Below are 15,218 nucleotides of genomic sequence, written 5' to 3' on the forward strand. Positions count from 1 at the left end.
AATGACAGAAACAGCTTACATGTGACCAAATCTCCCCCCAGCCAGGGTGCTGTGACCCGTCTTTGCTCCTTAAGAAACAATGGAAAATTCCAGTCCCAATGACATTTAATCCATCACCTTTTCCAAAGGGAAGTGATAATGGTTTCAGCAAAGCTTCAAGCTGAAATTCAACAGAAGACACATCAGGGGCTTGGACAAATCGCTGGGTGGCCAGCTCCACCACACCATCACCCAGGTAGCCAAGACACTTGGACATCCATATACCAGTGTGATCATATTGTACATAAGCAACTCTGACAGCCTTCCAGGGAACATACTACAGCAGTTACTCATTTAGTGCTTAAATAATTGTCTCCGCGCATCACTACTTTATGTATCTTCTCTCACTAGACAAGCCCCAAGAATGTACTTTGGCTAGTCCAAGTCTGATTAGCCTGTATAAATAATGCTGCTTAGAACACCAACAGAGAGGACATTAATCTTCCTCGCTGAGAGTGCAATGCAGGGTGTGATGCAACAAATGGACAGTATCAGACTGTGCCTGCTTAAAAGGTTTTGCATAGTAGCCAGCAGTCTTCACAGAGAAAAACATGCATGATCTGGGTTAACTGGCACACATGAGATTCAGGAGGGATGACACACTGCAGTTCACTAGAGCCATGAGGTCTTGTACAGGACAGACACAGTGACATATTTAGGGACTAAGCAACACATATGCCTAGAACCACAGATGACTCATGAAAGCATACAAGTCCTCCTTTAACCACTTCCTAGACTAAGCTCGCTATGGACACCATAATTTTCCTTCCCAGATTGAAGCAGCAACTCTGATAATATTCTATCCCAAATGTTTAGCTACCAACCAGCAGTTTTGGGGAAAGCAATGAGGTAACACACAATTGCAAACTGGAGCTATACTGCAGTCTACTGATGGCTGCAGCTCAAAGGAAAAACAATACTTCATTGCTAATGTGCTATCTTTCAAGGACATTGTCACATTCCCACACTATGCAGATCCCACCCAAACTCTACATGTTTCAGAGGAGAGTTCTGAACTGTAAATGGCCAAACACAGAAGTCACTGTAGGAGTGAGGGCTGGCCGAGAGGCTCTGTGAGCATCACAGTCTGGAAGTTCAGGGATGAATGCCAGACACACAACATCCTGGCTGAGAGGTCACTGTGTCCTGCTCACCCAGAATTGCAATGTCTGTAGTAGCTGGAGTTCCTTCCTCTGTCAGCCAAGGCAGTCATGAAGGGTGGTACATGAAGGGTGTTTTATGCACTCACTAGAAACACACAAGTGAGGGTATGACTTCTCCACATAAAGAATATCCCTCGCTCAAGGGGAATTACTATGTTTTTCTACAAATAGCCTTAACTATTTAAAATATTTGAATATTTAATTCTATTTACAATATTGCTGAAGAACATAGCAGAATCCCAGTGTGGTACAGAACATCATGGAATGTTGCCCACAAAAAGGCATTAAGCTGAGCTCTTGCTACTGTCCTACCCCTCCCAGGGATAAGAGGTGTCTGTCTCATGTGCAGCCTTGGGCAGGATGTCACAGCTCCTGAGCACAGTCCCATGTATGGAAGGCCAGAAAATATATGTGCAATTTTTCCCATTTCAGACCATAAAATTCACCAGCATATCTATGGTGAAATAGAGTACTGACCAATTTATAAAAGCAGGCATCTATAGCACACAATGAAGTGACAAAATACTTGTTTATTGGTAAACTGCATGTTCTGTCATTTGATTTCCAATCCCCTTCTGTCCCAGAGAAATGCTCAGATCAATCTTACTTGAAGAGCTGAAAACATTGTTTAGATTCCAAAGAAAGAAATGCAAGTAATTTAACAGAGTTTAACTAATTTAAGGCCTAGTTAGAAGTTGCTCTTTAAAGGACAGGCACTGAAGCCAATGCACATCATGTACTAAATAAAAGATGCCAAATGCTTGGTATTGCAGATAGCATCAGCTACACCAGAGCCTGCAATGTAGGAAGCAGCCTCTGGTTGACTTTTCTATATGACAGCTTCCTGTCAAGTACTGGAACAAGGAACTGAAATGGCTAATGTGTCTGAGACTCAGCCAGGGGCTGGAGAGCACAGACCCAGGAAGAGGTGCTAAGAAGTACATATTTGGAACTAATATAAGTTCATTCCAGGTTTGCAGTTTGAACTACTGCCTTGTTTTCCTGGGGGGAAAATTAACAGGCAGCTCCAAACCAATCTGAAAGGTACAAAGGCATTTGAATCCCTACTTTCCATGGCTGTTTCTATCCTAGCACTGCCCCATATGTTTCACTATTTGAAAAGGCAACTAAGTCAAAGCAGTCACCCACTGCTGCTGACACAAGGGAACTGTGCGGCCTAGGAAGCATTACAATCACAGAAAGGTTTAGCACCTGGCCCAGCATCCCGTCTCAATGGCAGTTGTTCCCAGGGAATGTGGGCTAGAACAGCAGTGGATATACACAATAAGGCCACTTGTTCTTTGGTGTACCTGAAGAGCTGAAAACATTCTTTAGACTCCAAAGAAAGAAATGCAAGAAATGTTTTGATGTCAGATTTAAAAGGGCAGTATTCAATATATTTAACAGTAAGCACCTAGAGTTAACATTCATATTGCAAAGCTCTGGATAGGATCATAAAATCCATTCAGAGAACAAATCCTCCCCCAAAAACATCTGTGCAAAACAGGCACATCTTCCAAACATGATTTATGACAGATTTTAGTAATACAAACCTTCTGTTTGTGCTGGCTTTGATTTTCCAACTAAGGTAATCTACAGCAAAATCAACTACAGCTGTAGGTTGGGGAGAACTAACATCGCTTTCCCAACAAAAATCTGAGACAGTCAAAGGCAAAGGTAAGGCTGACGAAAGACAGGAGAATTCACTAACAGACTCAGCACAGGCAAAACCAATAAGAAATTCACTGTGGTGGAGACAGGAGAACTGTCCTGGTTTCCACAGGGAGCCAAGTGAAAACCTGTGCAGAAACTAAGCCCTTTTTACAAAGGCTGGGTCAGAGTGACCTGGCTGACACCTCACTGTATGCTCCATGGTAAACTTCCAAGTTGCCTCTGTTCAAAGAGTACCATAAAGCTATTGTTTGCACCCACATCTTTACCAGAAAACATACAAGCACACAACTAGAAGCACCTACATGAAACAGCAAGTTGGACTGCCACATGTGAAGAGCTAGTCACAGTGATCAGCAAATTACTAAAGGCATCCAAAAGACCTGAATACCTAGAAAGGGGAAGACCACAATCTTTACAAACATATGATTGTTTATGAGTATAAAACTTTCAGCATATTTTGTCCTTGTATCAGCAATCATGTGCTGCAAGCAAGAAAGGAGAAAAAGAAGCAATGACTGAAGACACTCTTAACCATGGCAGCACTACTTGTTCCTGTGAAACATATTTATATTCACACGACTGCAAGTCAGCTCACGCTGGAAGCTGCATCCCATTGCCTAGGGGAAAGCCCAGCCTACCTGCTTTACTTCAAAATCTTCAAGTGCAACCTTCAGGCCCCTTCCCATTCACAATGTTTGACATGTTGACTGTATGGAAGCCTGATTCCACAAGAGCATCCTGAGCCACAAGCTAGCTAAGAACCTAACAGTCTGAGGAACTCACCACTAAGTAGCACTGATTTTTCACAAAGTTACACTAATGTCTGGCTCTGCCACCCACCCAGGCAGGCCAGTACTCACATCTTCCACAAGGCACCCATTCCCTCCCCAGCCCTTCCTCCCCAAATCACCAGGTTATCCTTCCTATATACTCTAACATAACCCTCATCCATCTGCCTAAGAATCTATTCACAAGCAATAGTGCATAAACTGACCTCACCAGCACAGACAAGACTTTCTCCATTAGTGACAGTGACACGATGACCCTAATAGAACGCAATGCTGGATTTCCCCCCTGGCGGATTGAGGACTTTGTTGTGCGAACGTGGCCTTGGCCCTAGTCGCGGTTCGTGATTGTCTATCTTGGGTTCTGGCTCCTTGCATTGCTCCTCTTTGCCCAGAGCTTTTTTCTCGCCTCCATCTTCCAGCTGTGGTTTGATATTTTCTGTAGCTACATTAAAGAAAACATATTAGATCGTCAGATCACTCACTATTCTGTAGTGCACAAAGTGCCTCATCTTCTGTCGGCTGCATTTTTTCCCACACCTCCCATCCATAGCACACCAAGGTTTCTCATTACCTGTTCATTTTTCCTGAAGGAAACATGTAGTAAGAAAAGAATTTCACTTTTCTCAACAATTCCTCTCTTCCTTCAGCAATCTTTCTAATCTTTCATATCCTTTCTAAGGATATAAAGACTGAGCAATACACCTTCAGAATTATTTTGGCAGTTGCAGGTAATTAAGAGATACAACGTACCAATCAATCTTTTCATACTGAGCTTGAAAGCAGGGTACTCATTCATTCTTTAACAGTTAGTTGAGCAATAATAAATTTTGTCAGTCAGCTGTTTATTATTTACAACTACAGAAGGCCAAAATTAGCCATTTGAAGGAGATTGCAAGAGAGGAAGTGGTAACCTGGTAAGATGTTTTGCCATATACAGATTCCATACATATTGGTATATACACACACATACACACACACACGGTATCAAGCAAAGTCTAAACACACAGACACAGAGTATCATGACTCACACCTGTGTTCTCCTCAATAAGAGGAAGAGAACCATTTCCCCGAGACAAGCGATTAGACTTCTGACTAAACTTTTCAGTCATATTGTCCTAAAAACATGAGACTAAGGCTAGTGTTTAAGCAGAAGCACAAGAAACTTCCTCATAGCTTATCTTCCCAAAGAGAACAAAGACAAGAATTTCTCTTGCTGACCTTCTAGCTTCTTTGGTATTTCCTCTTCTTTTAAGACAATGTGATCCTGCAAAGAAATCAAAAACTATCTTAGTGTATTACTGTTCTCAAACAGCAAGTCTGTTGCAAAGTCCTTCTGGAAATTTTGCTTCATTTCTAAGTTTATAGATCACTGATCAAATAAAAGCAAGTTGTGTGCAGCCCTTCATCCCCTCCACTTCTACAGAACCCCAAAAACAAGGGCACAAATCTTCTATGTTATGGCAAGGTGCACATATCAGACAACTCATTGAAACATGGATGAAAAGGCTACATTAGATCATCAAAATGGTAAGCACAGCAGTGGTGGGTTAACTGCCAGACTCAATTTTAGAGGCCTTCTCCAATCTTAAGGATTCACTGATTTTAAGAACAGGAATTACCATTCCTGTCAAGTACCTGCTATCATGCAGGAGAAGTTGGTATACACTACTATAATACATGTACAAGCAGCCCTTGAAGACCCTATTTGTACATAGTAACTCCTCTCTTCAGCAAGTATCCCAACAGTCAGGTAATAATCAAAACATTTTAAGATCATTTCCCCAACAATCTGAAGTGACTGTTGGAAATACACAGCCACACTTCAGAGAAGTGTGCTTTCCCACCCATGAAACTCAACTCGCAGGTCTTCTTTACAGCTTAGTATATCCCACAATTCCAATGCTCTAATTAATGACATAAGAATTTCCACAGTGGTGTCCTCCATTTAGTCAAGAATTCATGGGAATTACAGTTACATTCCTAAAAAGTAACTAAAAAAGAAAGAGTGACCATCCCAATAAAGGGGTACAGAGAAGCAAAGCAACACCCTCTCCTACACCAACAGCACTACTCCTGTCAAAACCTAGCTCCCAATCTTATTTTTCCTCCTCATCTTTTCATATGGCCCCAGATACTATTCAGAACATGCATAAAAAGAAAGCACTCTACCAACACCTTAAATTTAAGGGGAAAAAACAAAGGCAAGAAAGTTAAATTGGATTGATACTTTCTTCCTAAGTTTCCAGGAAAAACTGTTTTCGGCACAATGACAATTTCTGTCCTGGTTCCAGCCAGTACAGGTTAATTTTTGTAGTAGCCAGGGAGGACAGGGCCAGGACCTGAAGCTTATTCTATACCAAATCATGTGCAGGGTGTGGAGTGAGCGGTGGTGGCTGAGCAGTTGGGGTAGTGCTGTGTTCCATGTGGTGAGCCCTCGCGTGTGAACTGTTCATCCTTCTTGTACACTCCATTATTAATTTTGTTGCTGTTATTGTTCTTTTCTTATCTCATTGCTATTTCCAATAAATTGTTCATATCTCAATCCATTATTTTTACCTCAAATTTCCCTCCCCTAGCCGCAGGGGGAAGGGGGAGGGAAGCATGAGTGGTGCATGTTTTGGAGTGTTTTCAGTGGGAACACTAAACTGGGGAATACTATTCCTAAACCACAGCAGTTTCATAGAATGTTACATTTCCATGCTATTTGACATGCCAAAAATATTATCACCATAATAGCTATTCACTTATTAGTATTTATTTAGAGTAAGGCAGCAGGTGGTAAATCTGCATATAGGGCACTTAAATACAGTAACTGGTAATGTATCCTGCTTTTTCCAAACTCAGATGTGGTCGTAACTACAAGGAACTATTAGACATCCCAGAGATCAAAACTCAACTGTATAACCTATGTGTAACAACTGTAACACTATACTAAGAGACACTTTTGTCTATCTTGTACAAATCAAGTACCTGCTGGGCCTGACACCACTGATCCAAAGTTCACTTTTTCACTGTTGATCACTGTAAGCCTAACCTGCTGAAGTGCTTTCAAGGTGACTGTAGATACATGTATTTAAGAGAGCTGAAGTGCACAGCCAGGGCTCACAAAGGTTTATGACTGTAGCTCACCAACTTCCCAAGTCTGCATCAAGATCACATCTGCCAAACTGCAGAATCAGGAGAAATACCTCCTCCCTATCCAGTTTAAATGCCTCTTGGCTCTGTCAAGAGCTCCAGGTGTACCTCACTTACAAGAAAGATCAAACACTTTTTTCTTTTATTTTTTTTTTTTTTTTGAACGCACATCCACAGTCTAATTAATACTTTTACAACAAACTGCAAAGATCTACTACGTCTAAAATAACAAGCTATCAAAGAGACTTTGGGAATAACTGTCTAACTCCAAGTCACTCCATATATATTCAGTTCTGTTCTTAGGGAGAGCACAGGCACATGACAGAGCACAACAGGACCCTGGAACTGCTTCTTGATCTGACAGCAACGTTAGTACAAATACCTTGGGTTTGTTCGGGTGTGCTCGCACAATGCTAGGAGAGACAGGAGACCCAAAGATATCACTTGTCTTCCCACCGGGTGGATTCAAGCGTGGACGAGGCTGAGCAGAACTAGAGTCCTCAAAGATGCCACTTTCTTTTCCTCCTGCAAGGCAGTTGTTAAGACTTTTGTTCTAGATTAGTTTTATCACAATATATTAAAAAAAAATTAAAAATATATAATTCAAGGACTTCTACAATCCTGCTGCCTAGGGATTTAGTTGTATTTGCCTAGCTGAAATTCTTTGCTACAAATCACCTGCAGGTCTCAAATTGAGCTAACTGCTGACAACTCTGCAATAGGAGTGGTTTCCTTTCATCATTTCTTAGAACCTCAATTTGGAAAGAATTAAGACTTGAATAATGTGCTAAAAAGTCTGTGAACATGCAGATCAATGAAATATTCATATATTCAGAAGTTTGAAGAGATTTGCTGTTCAAACCTACTCAGTATACAAGAATGCAACATGAAAAGACAGATCCCAGTGTTCCAGTTTAGGAACACAAAACCATTCTGTGCTGCAATTCACAGCCCAGTCACACAGAAAGAGGGGTAGGCTTTTACCTGGAGGGTTTGTTCTTTTTGGAATGTTCTGAGGTTGCTCTGATGCTCCAAAGATATTGGATACCATCCGGTGTGGCCTGCTTGAAGAAGACACTTCTTCTGTACTCCCAAAGAGATTACTAGAATTTCCCCCTGGGGGCTTCAATACCCTATATCACAGAATAAGAAACAAGATACAAAAGTTCATTTAAAATTTATAGCATTCAACATATTTGATGTCCCCTTCCCACTCTCTCCTTGTATGTAACTATCCTGATTTTAATTTAATTTAGGTAATTCTGCTGTATCTACTTTTCAAGAGCTGTTTTAATATTCTTAAGTTCAGCACAAATATTGCCAATCTCTGGTCAGTCAACTTGATCATTAAGGTATCTATGATTACATGGAATGATCCTAACACTGCCACCTACATATATGGCTACGCTATCTGTGGTGTTCTAGAAACAAAAGAGATTAAGAGAAGCCATATGATGGTTGGGATTTTAAAAATAACCACTACAGAATCAGACTTTCTGCTAAACTACACATACGAACTTTGAATCTGTGATACAATTCAAACCCACTGACTTTTAAATAAAGGCAGACATTTCATTTGCTAGTGTCAACCATCAGTTATCATAATAGCTGCTGTAGTTTAGAATGGAGAGACAAAACACCAAAAAGCCAATTCTTTAGTGGTCAAGCTGCACATCCATTAAACCTAAAGCTTTGCACCAGAGGATATCAAATGGATTTGCAGAAAAATTGGAGCTTACAGCAGAAATCACCCGACTTCTTGAAAACTTACCGTAAGTCATGCTTGTCCTTCAGTAGTTAATTCCATAGTTAATGCCTAGGACTTGCTCAACAGACTACAGGTTCTGCCCCAAAAAGGAACCAAACTACTATTTGGGAGTAGAATCAGTGGAAATTAATTGGAAAATTAACAGAAATGCACAGGAAAGAGATTAATACCTAAATATGGCTAGAAATAAGTTCAGCAAAAAAAAAAAAGGGCCTGGGAGTGCTCGTTGACAGCGGCTGAACATGAGCTGAGTGTGCCCAGGTGGGCAAGAAGGCCAATGACATCCTGGCCTGTACCAGGACTAGGACAGTAACCTCTGCTGGGCACTGATGAGGCACCTCAAATCGTGGGGGCAGTTTTGGGTCTCTCATGACAATAAAGATCTTACGTGGCTGGAGCATATCCATAAAAGAGAATAGAGCTGGGGAAGGGTCTGGAGCACAAGCTGAGGAGCAGCTGAGGGAGCTAGGGGGGCTCAGCCTGGAGAAAAAGAGGCTCAGGGGGAACCTTCTGGCTCTCCACAATTCCCTGACAGGAGGCTGCAGCTAGGGGGGGTTTGGGCTCTGCTCTCAGGGAGCAAGGAACAGGACAAGAGGAAACAGCCTCAAGTTGTGCCAGGAGAGGGCATACTGGACATCAGGAGGAATTTCTTCACAGGAAGGGTTGTTGAACATTGGAATGGGCTGCCCGGGGCAGTAGTAGAGTCACCATCCCTGGAGGTGTTCACAAAATGATTGAATGTGGCACTTAATGCTCTGGTCTAGTTGACAAGCAATCAAACGTTGAACTCCATGATCTCAGAGGGCTTTTCCAACCTCAATGATTATGGGATTCCGTATCAAAAATAATTTTTACAGTTACATATACCAATTACCCAAAGTCTTAGCAGCTGAACAAAGGTAGCAGCTCAATAATACTACTTCTAATCTTAACCCTTGATCTGGAACCTAAAGTAACCTCTGCTTTTAAACCTAGAGAAAAGTTATAAATTGCAAGATCTTGATCCCACCCTACCTGAACACAATTCAAATGTCAGTGAATTATTACAATCCCTCCTCTCCCTAGCCCTGTGACAGTAGCATGTCATTACAGGTGAGCTACACCGAGTATAAAATGAGGTACGTCTTGGTGCCAAAGATCTACTCCAGTTTAAGATTTAATTTCACAAAAGTAGAGATATTTGGCTGCTCTGTCAGAAAGTGAGCTTTGTGTGCATTTCAGATCTTAAGATGCAGAACACAGTTTTAGGTCTTTTGGAAAGGAGAAAAAAGTTCCTATTTTAGTCTGGGAATAGTTTATGTTATATGTAACAGGTATAATTCACGCTATTTTTTGCATGATATATATATATAATATTAAATAGTTGTTAGAATGTTCCCTTTGGCATTAGAAGCCCCCCTTCTCAGGCAAAACCAGGTGTGTGTTGAAACCCGATTTACAAGCAAAAGGATGTGGCTCGCCAGGAGATGGGCGTTATCTGAGGCGATATGAAGACACCCAGGCACTGATCATCGCGTGAACGACCCGAGATGGACATCAGGAACATCCCCCGTGCCGATACATGTGAATACCGTGTTCCCGTAAATTTCATCAAGAGTTTCAACGACACCGGACTTCGAATTGTTCTACCTTGTCGCCGAGAAGGAAATCTCATCAACTTATGGGACTTTGAATGAAACAAAGGACTGAATGCCGAAATCCTGGGTTCAGGCAAAATTTTCCCTATAAAAATCGCTTGTACCAGGATAGTGGTGTGGGAGCATAGAGTGAAAACTCTGCTGAGGCTGATCTCTGTGTCTTGCACCCAGTGCCGATCCCGGGCTCGGCACTGTCCTTTTCCTTGTGGCTGGCTAAGTTAGATCTCTATTGCTAAAATAAATTCTTTTAATTTTTTTTAATTTGGCTGGATCATTTTTCATTTATAACAGTTTATATACACAGTACCAGCCTCAGAGGGACTGTCTTTGCTGGCCAATTTCAATATTTTAATTCTTAGTATGATTGCGGATTTAATAAACGCCTTTAGCTTAAGGAGTAACTAGAATTTTAGCAGACAGGACAACTCCTCGTCCAAAGCACAGCTTAGATCACACAAATCTTATTTATTTACAATTTAGTGACCAAAAGACTACAGATCCAACTAGCCTCTGTGCTCTCCACTTATTTTAGAAGACTTAAAACCACAATTAAAGCAAACATTGTATAGGTAAATTATGTATTTCAAACATTCACAATGATCCAGAAACCATGAGGCAGTTTAAGTATTTAAAGCGGGGAGACAAAGAAAAGGGAACTCTACAAAAAGCAGTTTGGGAAGGGGTCTCTGTTAAAGTTGACTCCTCTCACAAATTATTTTTTACTTTACCTGTTCTTTTCAGCTATTTTTAAACTGCATTTAGTCTTTCTTGCATTCCAACTACACTAAGTATACCAGCAAAGAGACTGAAAGGAAGTAAAAAGCTGTTTTTACAGCTGGAGTCTCTTACAGCCCAGATTCATTCAATTTACCACACTGTTTGCTTAACACATGCCTACCAGCACAGGAGGGAATAATAAAATAAATACATTCAGATTTTTTTTTAAGAAAAATAGCCAGTCAAAAGAATCAAATTACTTTTCATTCCTGCAATGGGTTTTAAGAGCTATTGCAAAAAGAAAGTCTAGAGAAAATCCATTTTAAGATTAAAAGTCTTGATAGTTCAGTAAAGAAACTTCATCAAAATAAATCCAACACTGATTAATCTTATACTGTCCTCTTATTTTCAGCTTAGTAGCCACACTATGAAAACCCTACTGTTGAATAAATTAACCAGAGGCATCACTGGTGGTACTTACAAGGTAGAAATCAGCACAAGTACCTTTCCTGTCAGCATCACACAAAATAATGTATTGACTCTACATACACAAAGTGGATTTACCATCTCAATTTCAAGAACTTCGAAATGCTGGGAACCTTCCAAGAATTACATAAACTTTCAAATGGCAGTGACACCAGGTTAATAAAATTTGAACCAATACAAAGTCAGATAACTAAGTCATTGATAAGAATTACCAAAAATAACCTTGAAGTACAGCAACAAAGTCTGTCAGCTGATGCAAACAAGAGGAGAGATTTTTGCACTTGCTCCCTCCAACCAAATATGTGGGAGACGACAAAGCTATTTTCTTTCTGTGTAGCCTCTAGAGCACTGCTGGCCTCCTTGTACTACCAGGTACTCAGTTCTAGAGCAGTGAGACATGCAGGTCCTCCACACCAAGAAAATCAGATTTCACCTGTAAATCCTACCAAAGGAAAACAGCACGCTAAACCCAGCAAGCCAAGATGAGCTGCACCAACAGTGTACACAGAGATTTAACACATACTTTAGTTTATACTTTATTGTCATTTTAGTTTACATCAGTATTATGCCAGTTTATACAGAGACAGTTTTGTTTCTTGTATGTTGGGTTTTTATTCCTTTGGGAAGGTGTTGCTTTATTCTTTCAAACTGTGAAAAAACAACCCTTTGTCTTCTACAAAATCTAAATCTGCCTTTCTCTCCCTCCCCTTCAGCAGACCAGAAGTTTGTGAACTCCTCTAAAACAGCTAAATCAAGAGCCCTATTCTGCAAGTTTAAAAGCCCCCACTAATTGCTTTTTTCTCTTCTGGCATATTGGAAGAATTTTAATTAGTTTTTCTGGTCTTTTTTTTTATCCCCTACATTCTAAAACAGTTGAATTTGAATTCCCTTTCCTCATTAAGCCTTTCAGTCAACCTATGGAAGTCTTATTCATTACTTCAAGACACCCTCTACATAATTTTTTCTTAATCCTGCCTGAAAGTTAAACACTGAAGTTTTACCAGTTTTCAGACTGTTCTAATATAGTAGATAAGTGCTGCATTATACATAAGAGACTAGCAGAAAGCAGGTGTTGAGGTTTGGAACTGCAGGCTCTAAAACAAGACCAGAGGTGCTGGGGTGCTCCTGCAGTGGGATCAATAGACACTCATGGCTCATTCAACAGCTCACTCACAAACAGCAAGCTGCGTTATGCAGCCATGCTCTTGATCTGAAAGCTCCAAGACACTCTGCAGTGGCCCCGATGAGAGTAGAGGAACATGAGTACTACATTTCCAAGATGGTTAAATTTACCATTGTCAGCTCTTTGCAATAGTTGTGAAACTGCTCATACACAGGACAAATCGAGGGTATGTTAATACAATGCATCTTTATAGCGCACAATAGCAGAATGATACAGCTCTGTCCTGCTTTGCTTTTAGAAGCTCTTAGACATGTAGTACCAGGTTTTATTTTGAAAAAGCAAAACTTGATTAAAAATACTAAATGTCATTATTAAAGCTTAATAAAATAAAACTAGGCAGTTAATTCGATTCAGCAAACTAGTTGCTTGCTCTATCACTGTGGTCATTTACAGGATCACTAGAAACACATTTCACTAGACAATTAAGTGAAAGCTTTCACTTAAAATCTTTTTAGCATGATTTACTTCTAAGTGTAATACCCCTGTACTACAAAGTTCTCAAAATGCAAACACTTGTTTATAATTTTCTAGGCAAGATTTCCACACTAGGAGGACTTTTTTTCCCCACTTCCACAGCTGGTGGTGGTTGCTGCAGGGATTTGGAATTAGGCTCAGATTTAATTAGAGCAACTTCTACGCATCAAGAACTGCAAAAGGATTTGCATTCTCACTAAACAAAGTTTTGTTCAGGGAATGAACAGAATAAGCTATGTATTTAGACCAGGTACTTTTGCCCCTGATGGCACAGGCCATGAGTCGATGTAGTACACACCTCAGAGACCACGCTGCAAACCCGCTAAAGGAAGTTCCTGCGGTGCTGCCAGAGTCTCTGGTACAGAGCTGTGAGTGGCTCCATCCTGCTCTCAGGCACCACAAACACACCCCGACACGGCAACAGGGAGGAAGCTGTAAGGCCACCTTTGCTCGCTGTTAACTAACACGTTGCAATGGTCTGCCCGGAAACCCAGTTTATGCGTTAAACGTAGTTTCAAAATTACTATGTAAACAGACACTTCTCAGAGACTACACCAACGACAGACCATCCTCAAAAGTCTTCTTCTAAAACCATGTCACAGCTTGGAGCGACTAGAATACGGGAAAACTTACAGCGTTAAGACAATTTTGAAACCCTCCTTCCCGCACGCGACAGCCTCGCAGATGGATTAATCACTGCACTCACGCCCTGCCAGTATTCAGGGTAACTACCTTCCTCCAAACAAAGCAATATACTTCAACCTCGTAGGGCGAAAACAAGCCGACATCTGCTTCCGCAGGCGTTTGTGCACAGAGAGTAGCTGTGCCCCCTCGCTCCCCGTGAGCAGAAACACGGTGGGACGAGGTGCTCCCTAGCGCTGGGCCCTTCTCCCCGGGCCGGAGTCCTTGCAGGAGCTCTGGGGTCAGGCCGGGCGCGGCAATCGTGGGCGCCCCGCCCGGCCCTGGGGCTCTCCTCATGCGCCCCAAGCGTGGCCTCAGCCCTAGGCAGCACCGACGGGAGCGCAGTGCGGCCACTCCCCGCCCAGCCCCCGGGGCGCGGGACAAGTAAACTGAGGGACGGCGAAGGCACCAGCCGCGCGCTGGCTTCTATCCGGCAGTACGGGAAGTATGGGGCTCCGTTTCCGCCCGCTGCAGCGAAGAGGCCCCTCGGGGGGACCCAATTTCCTCGGCCAGAACCTACATCCCCGACCCACCCCCCTCTTTCCCTCACGGCCCTCAGCTGGAGCCCACACCTCCCGCGCCCAAACAAAGCTCCGCCAAGGACTCCGCGCCGCCGCACGACTCTTCCCCCTGCCCCGCCAAGCGTCCCCCGCCGCCCCACCTGGAGCTAGGCTTGGCCGGCTCGGCCTCAGCGCCCTGGAACATGGTGCCACTCTGCAGCTCCGCTCCACAGCCCCGCTCCAACCGCGCCGCGGGGAGCGCCGGCCGCCCCGCCTTGCTCGGCCATTGGCCGACTTAGCTGCCCATCATGATGAGCAGCCTATCGAACGCAGTTTACTCTCTCGAGATCCCCGCCTGTTCGGTCAGCCTCGCAGAGGGAGGGAATCTTAAAACGACCCGCGTCGGCGCTCAACCTGGATGCCTTCCATTGGTTACACTGCCGGTCCGTCAGAGGGAACTGCACAGCCATTGGCTGGAGAAAAGGCGGGGCGAGCAACGGGAGGGTATTTAAAGAGACGGGGTGGGGCAGGCGTGTGGGCTGGGGGGGGGGGGGGGGGTCCGGTCTGGATCTTGATCTTGGTCTGGATCTTGATCTTGATCTTGATCTTGATCTTACAGTCGAGCCTTTATGTGTGAGGTTTCACCTCGAGATGGCGATGCAACGCAGAAAACAGAAGGAAGATCATCGTATGGAATAACCTCAGGGAGGACTTCGTATCCTGCTGCCCTCCACAGCATTTCCCGAGTTCGAGGATACCCAAGCAGCAAGCCCCGAGCCCCGCCCGCACCCGGCAGCCCTCGGCAGTCCCTCAGGCGCGGAGGGAGCGGTGCAGCGCGGGCGGTTGAAGCGGCTCCAGGGAGCGCGGGCGACCCGGGCGAGCGAACACGACATGGAGCGGGAAGGGCGCTGCAGCGCAGGCAGTTTGCTCAGTTTTCTGGTCATTACAGTTGCTGAGAGAACTCAAATATACG

The 15,218-nt window shown here is 43.1% G+C and overlaps 1 protein-coding gene across 1 annotated transcript; it reads right to left on the bottom strand.

The window, feature by feature from the left end:
* Nucleotides 1-1,712: 1,712 nt before the first annotated feature.
* Nucleotides 1,713-14,532, bottom strand: JPT2 (Jupiter microtubule associated homolog 2). Its single transcript, XM_053991966.1, is given in 6 exon segments — nucleotides 1,713-4,106; nucleotides 4,883-4,928; nucleotides 7,182-7,324; nucleotides 7,784-7,932; nucleotides 14,407-14,480; nucleotides 14,482-14,532. Coding segments are annotated over 6 exon segments (648 nt in total). The 3' UTR covers nucleotides 1,713-3,921.
* Nucleotides 14,533-15,218: the final 686 nt, after the last annotated feature.

The sequence above is a fragment of the Vidua macroura genome, chromosome 16 (genome assembly GCF_024509145.1).
Source record: "Vidua macroura isolate BioBank_ID:100142 chromosome 16, ASM2450914v1, whole genome shotgun sequence".
NCBI lineage: Eukaryota > Metazoa > Chordata > Aves > Passeriformes > Viduidae > Vidua > Vidua macroura.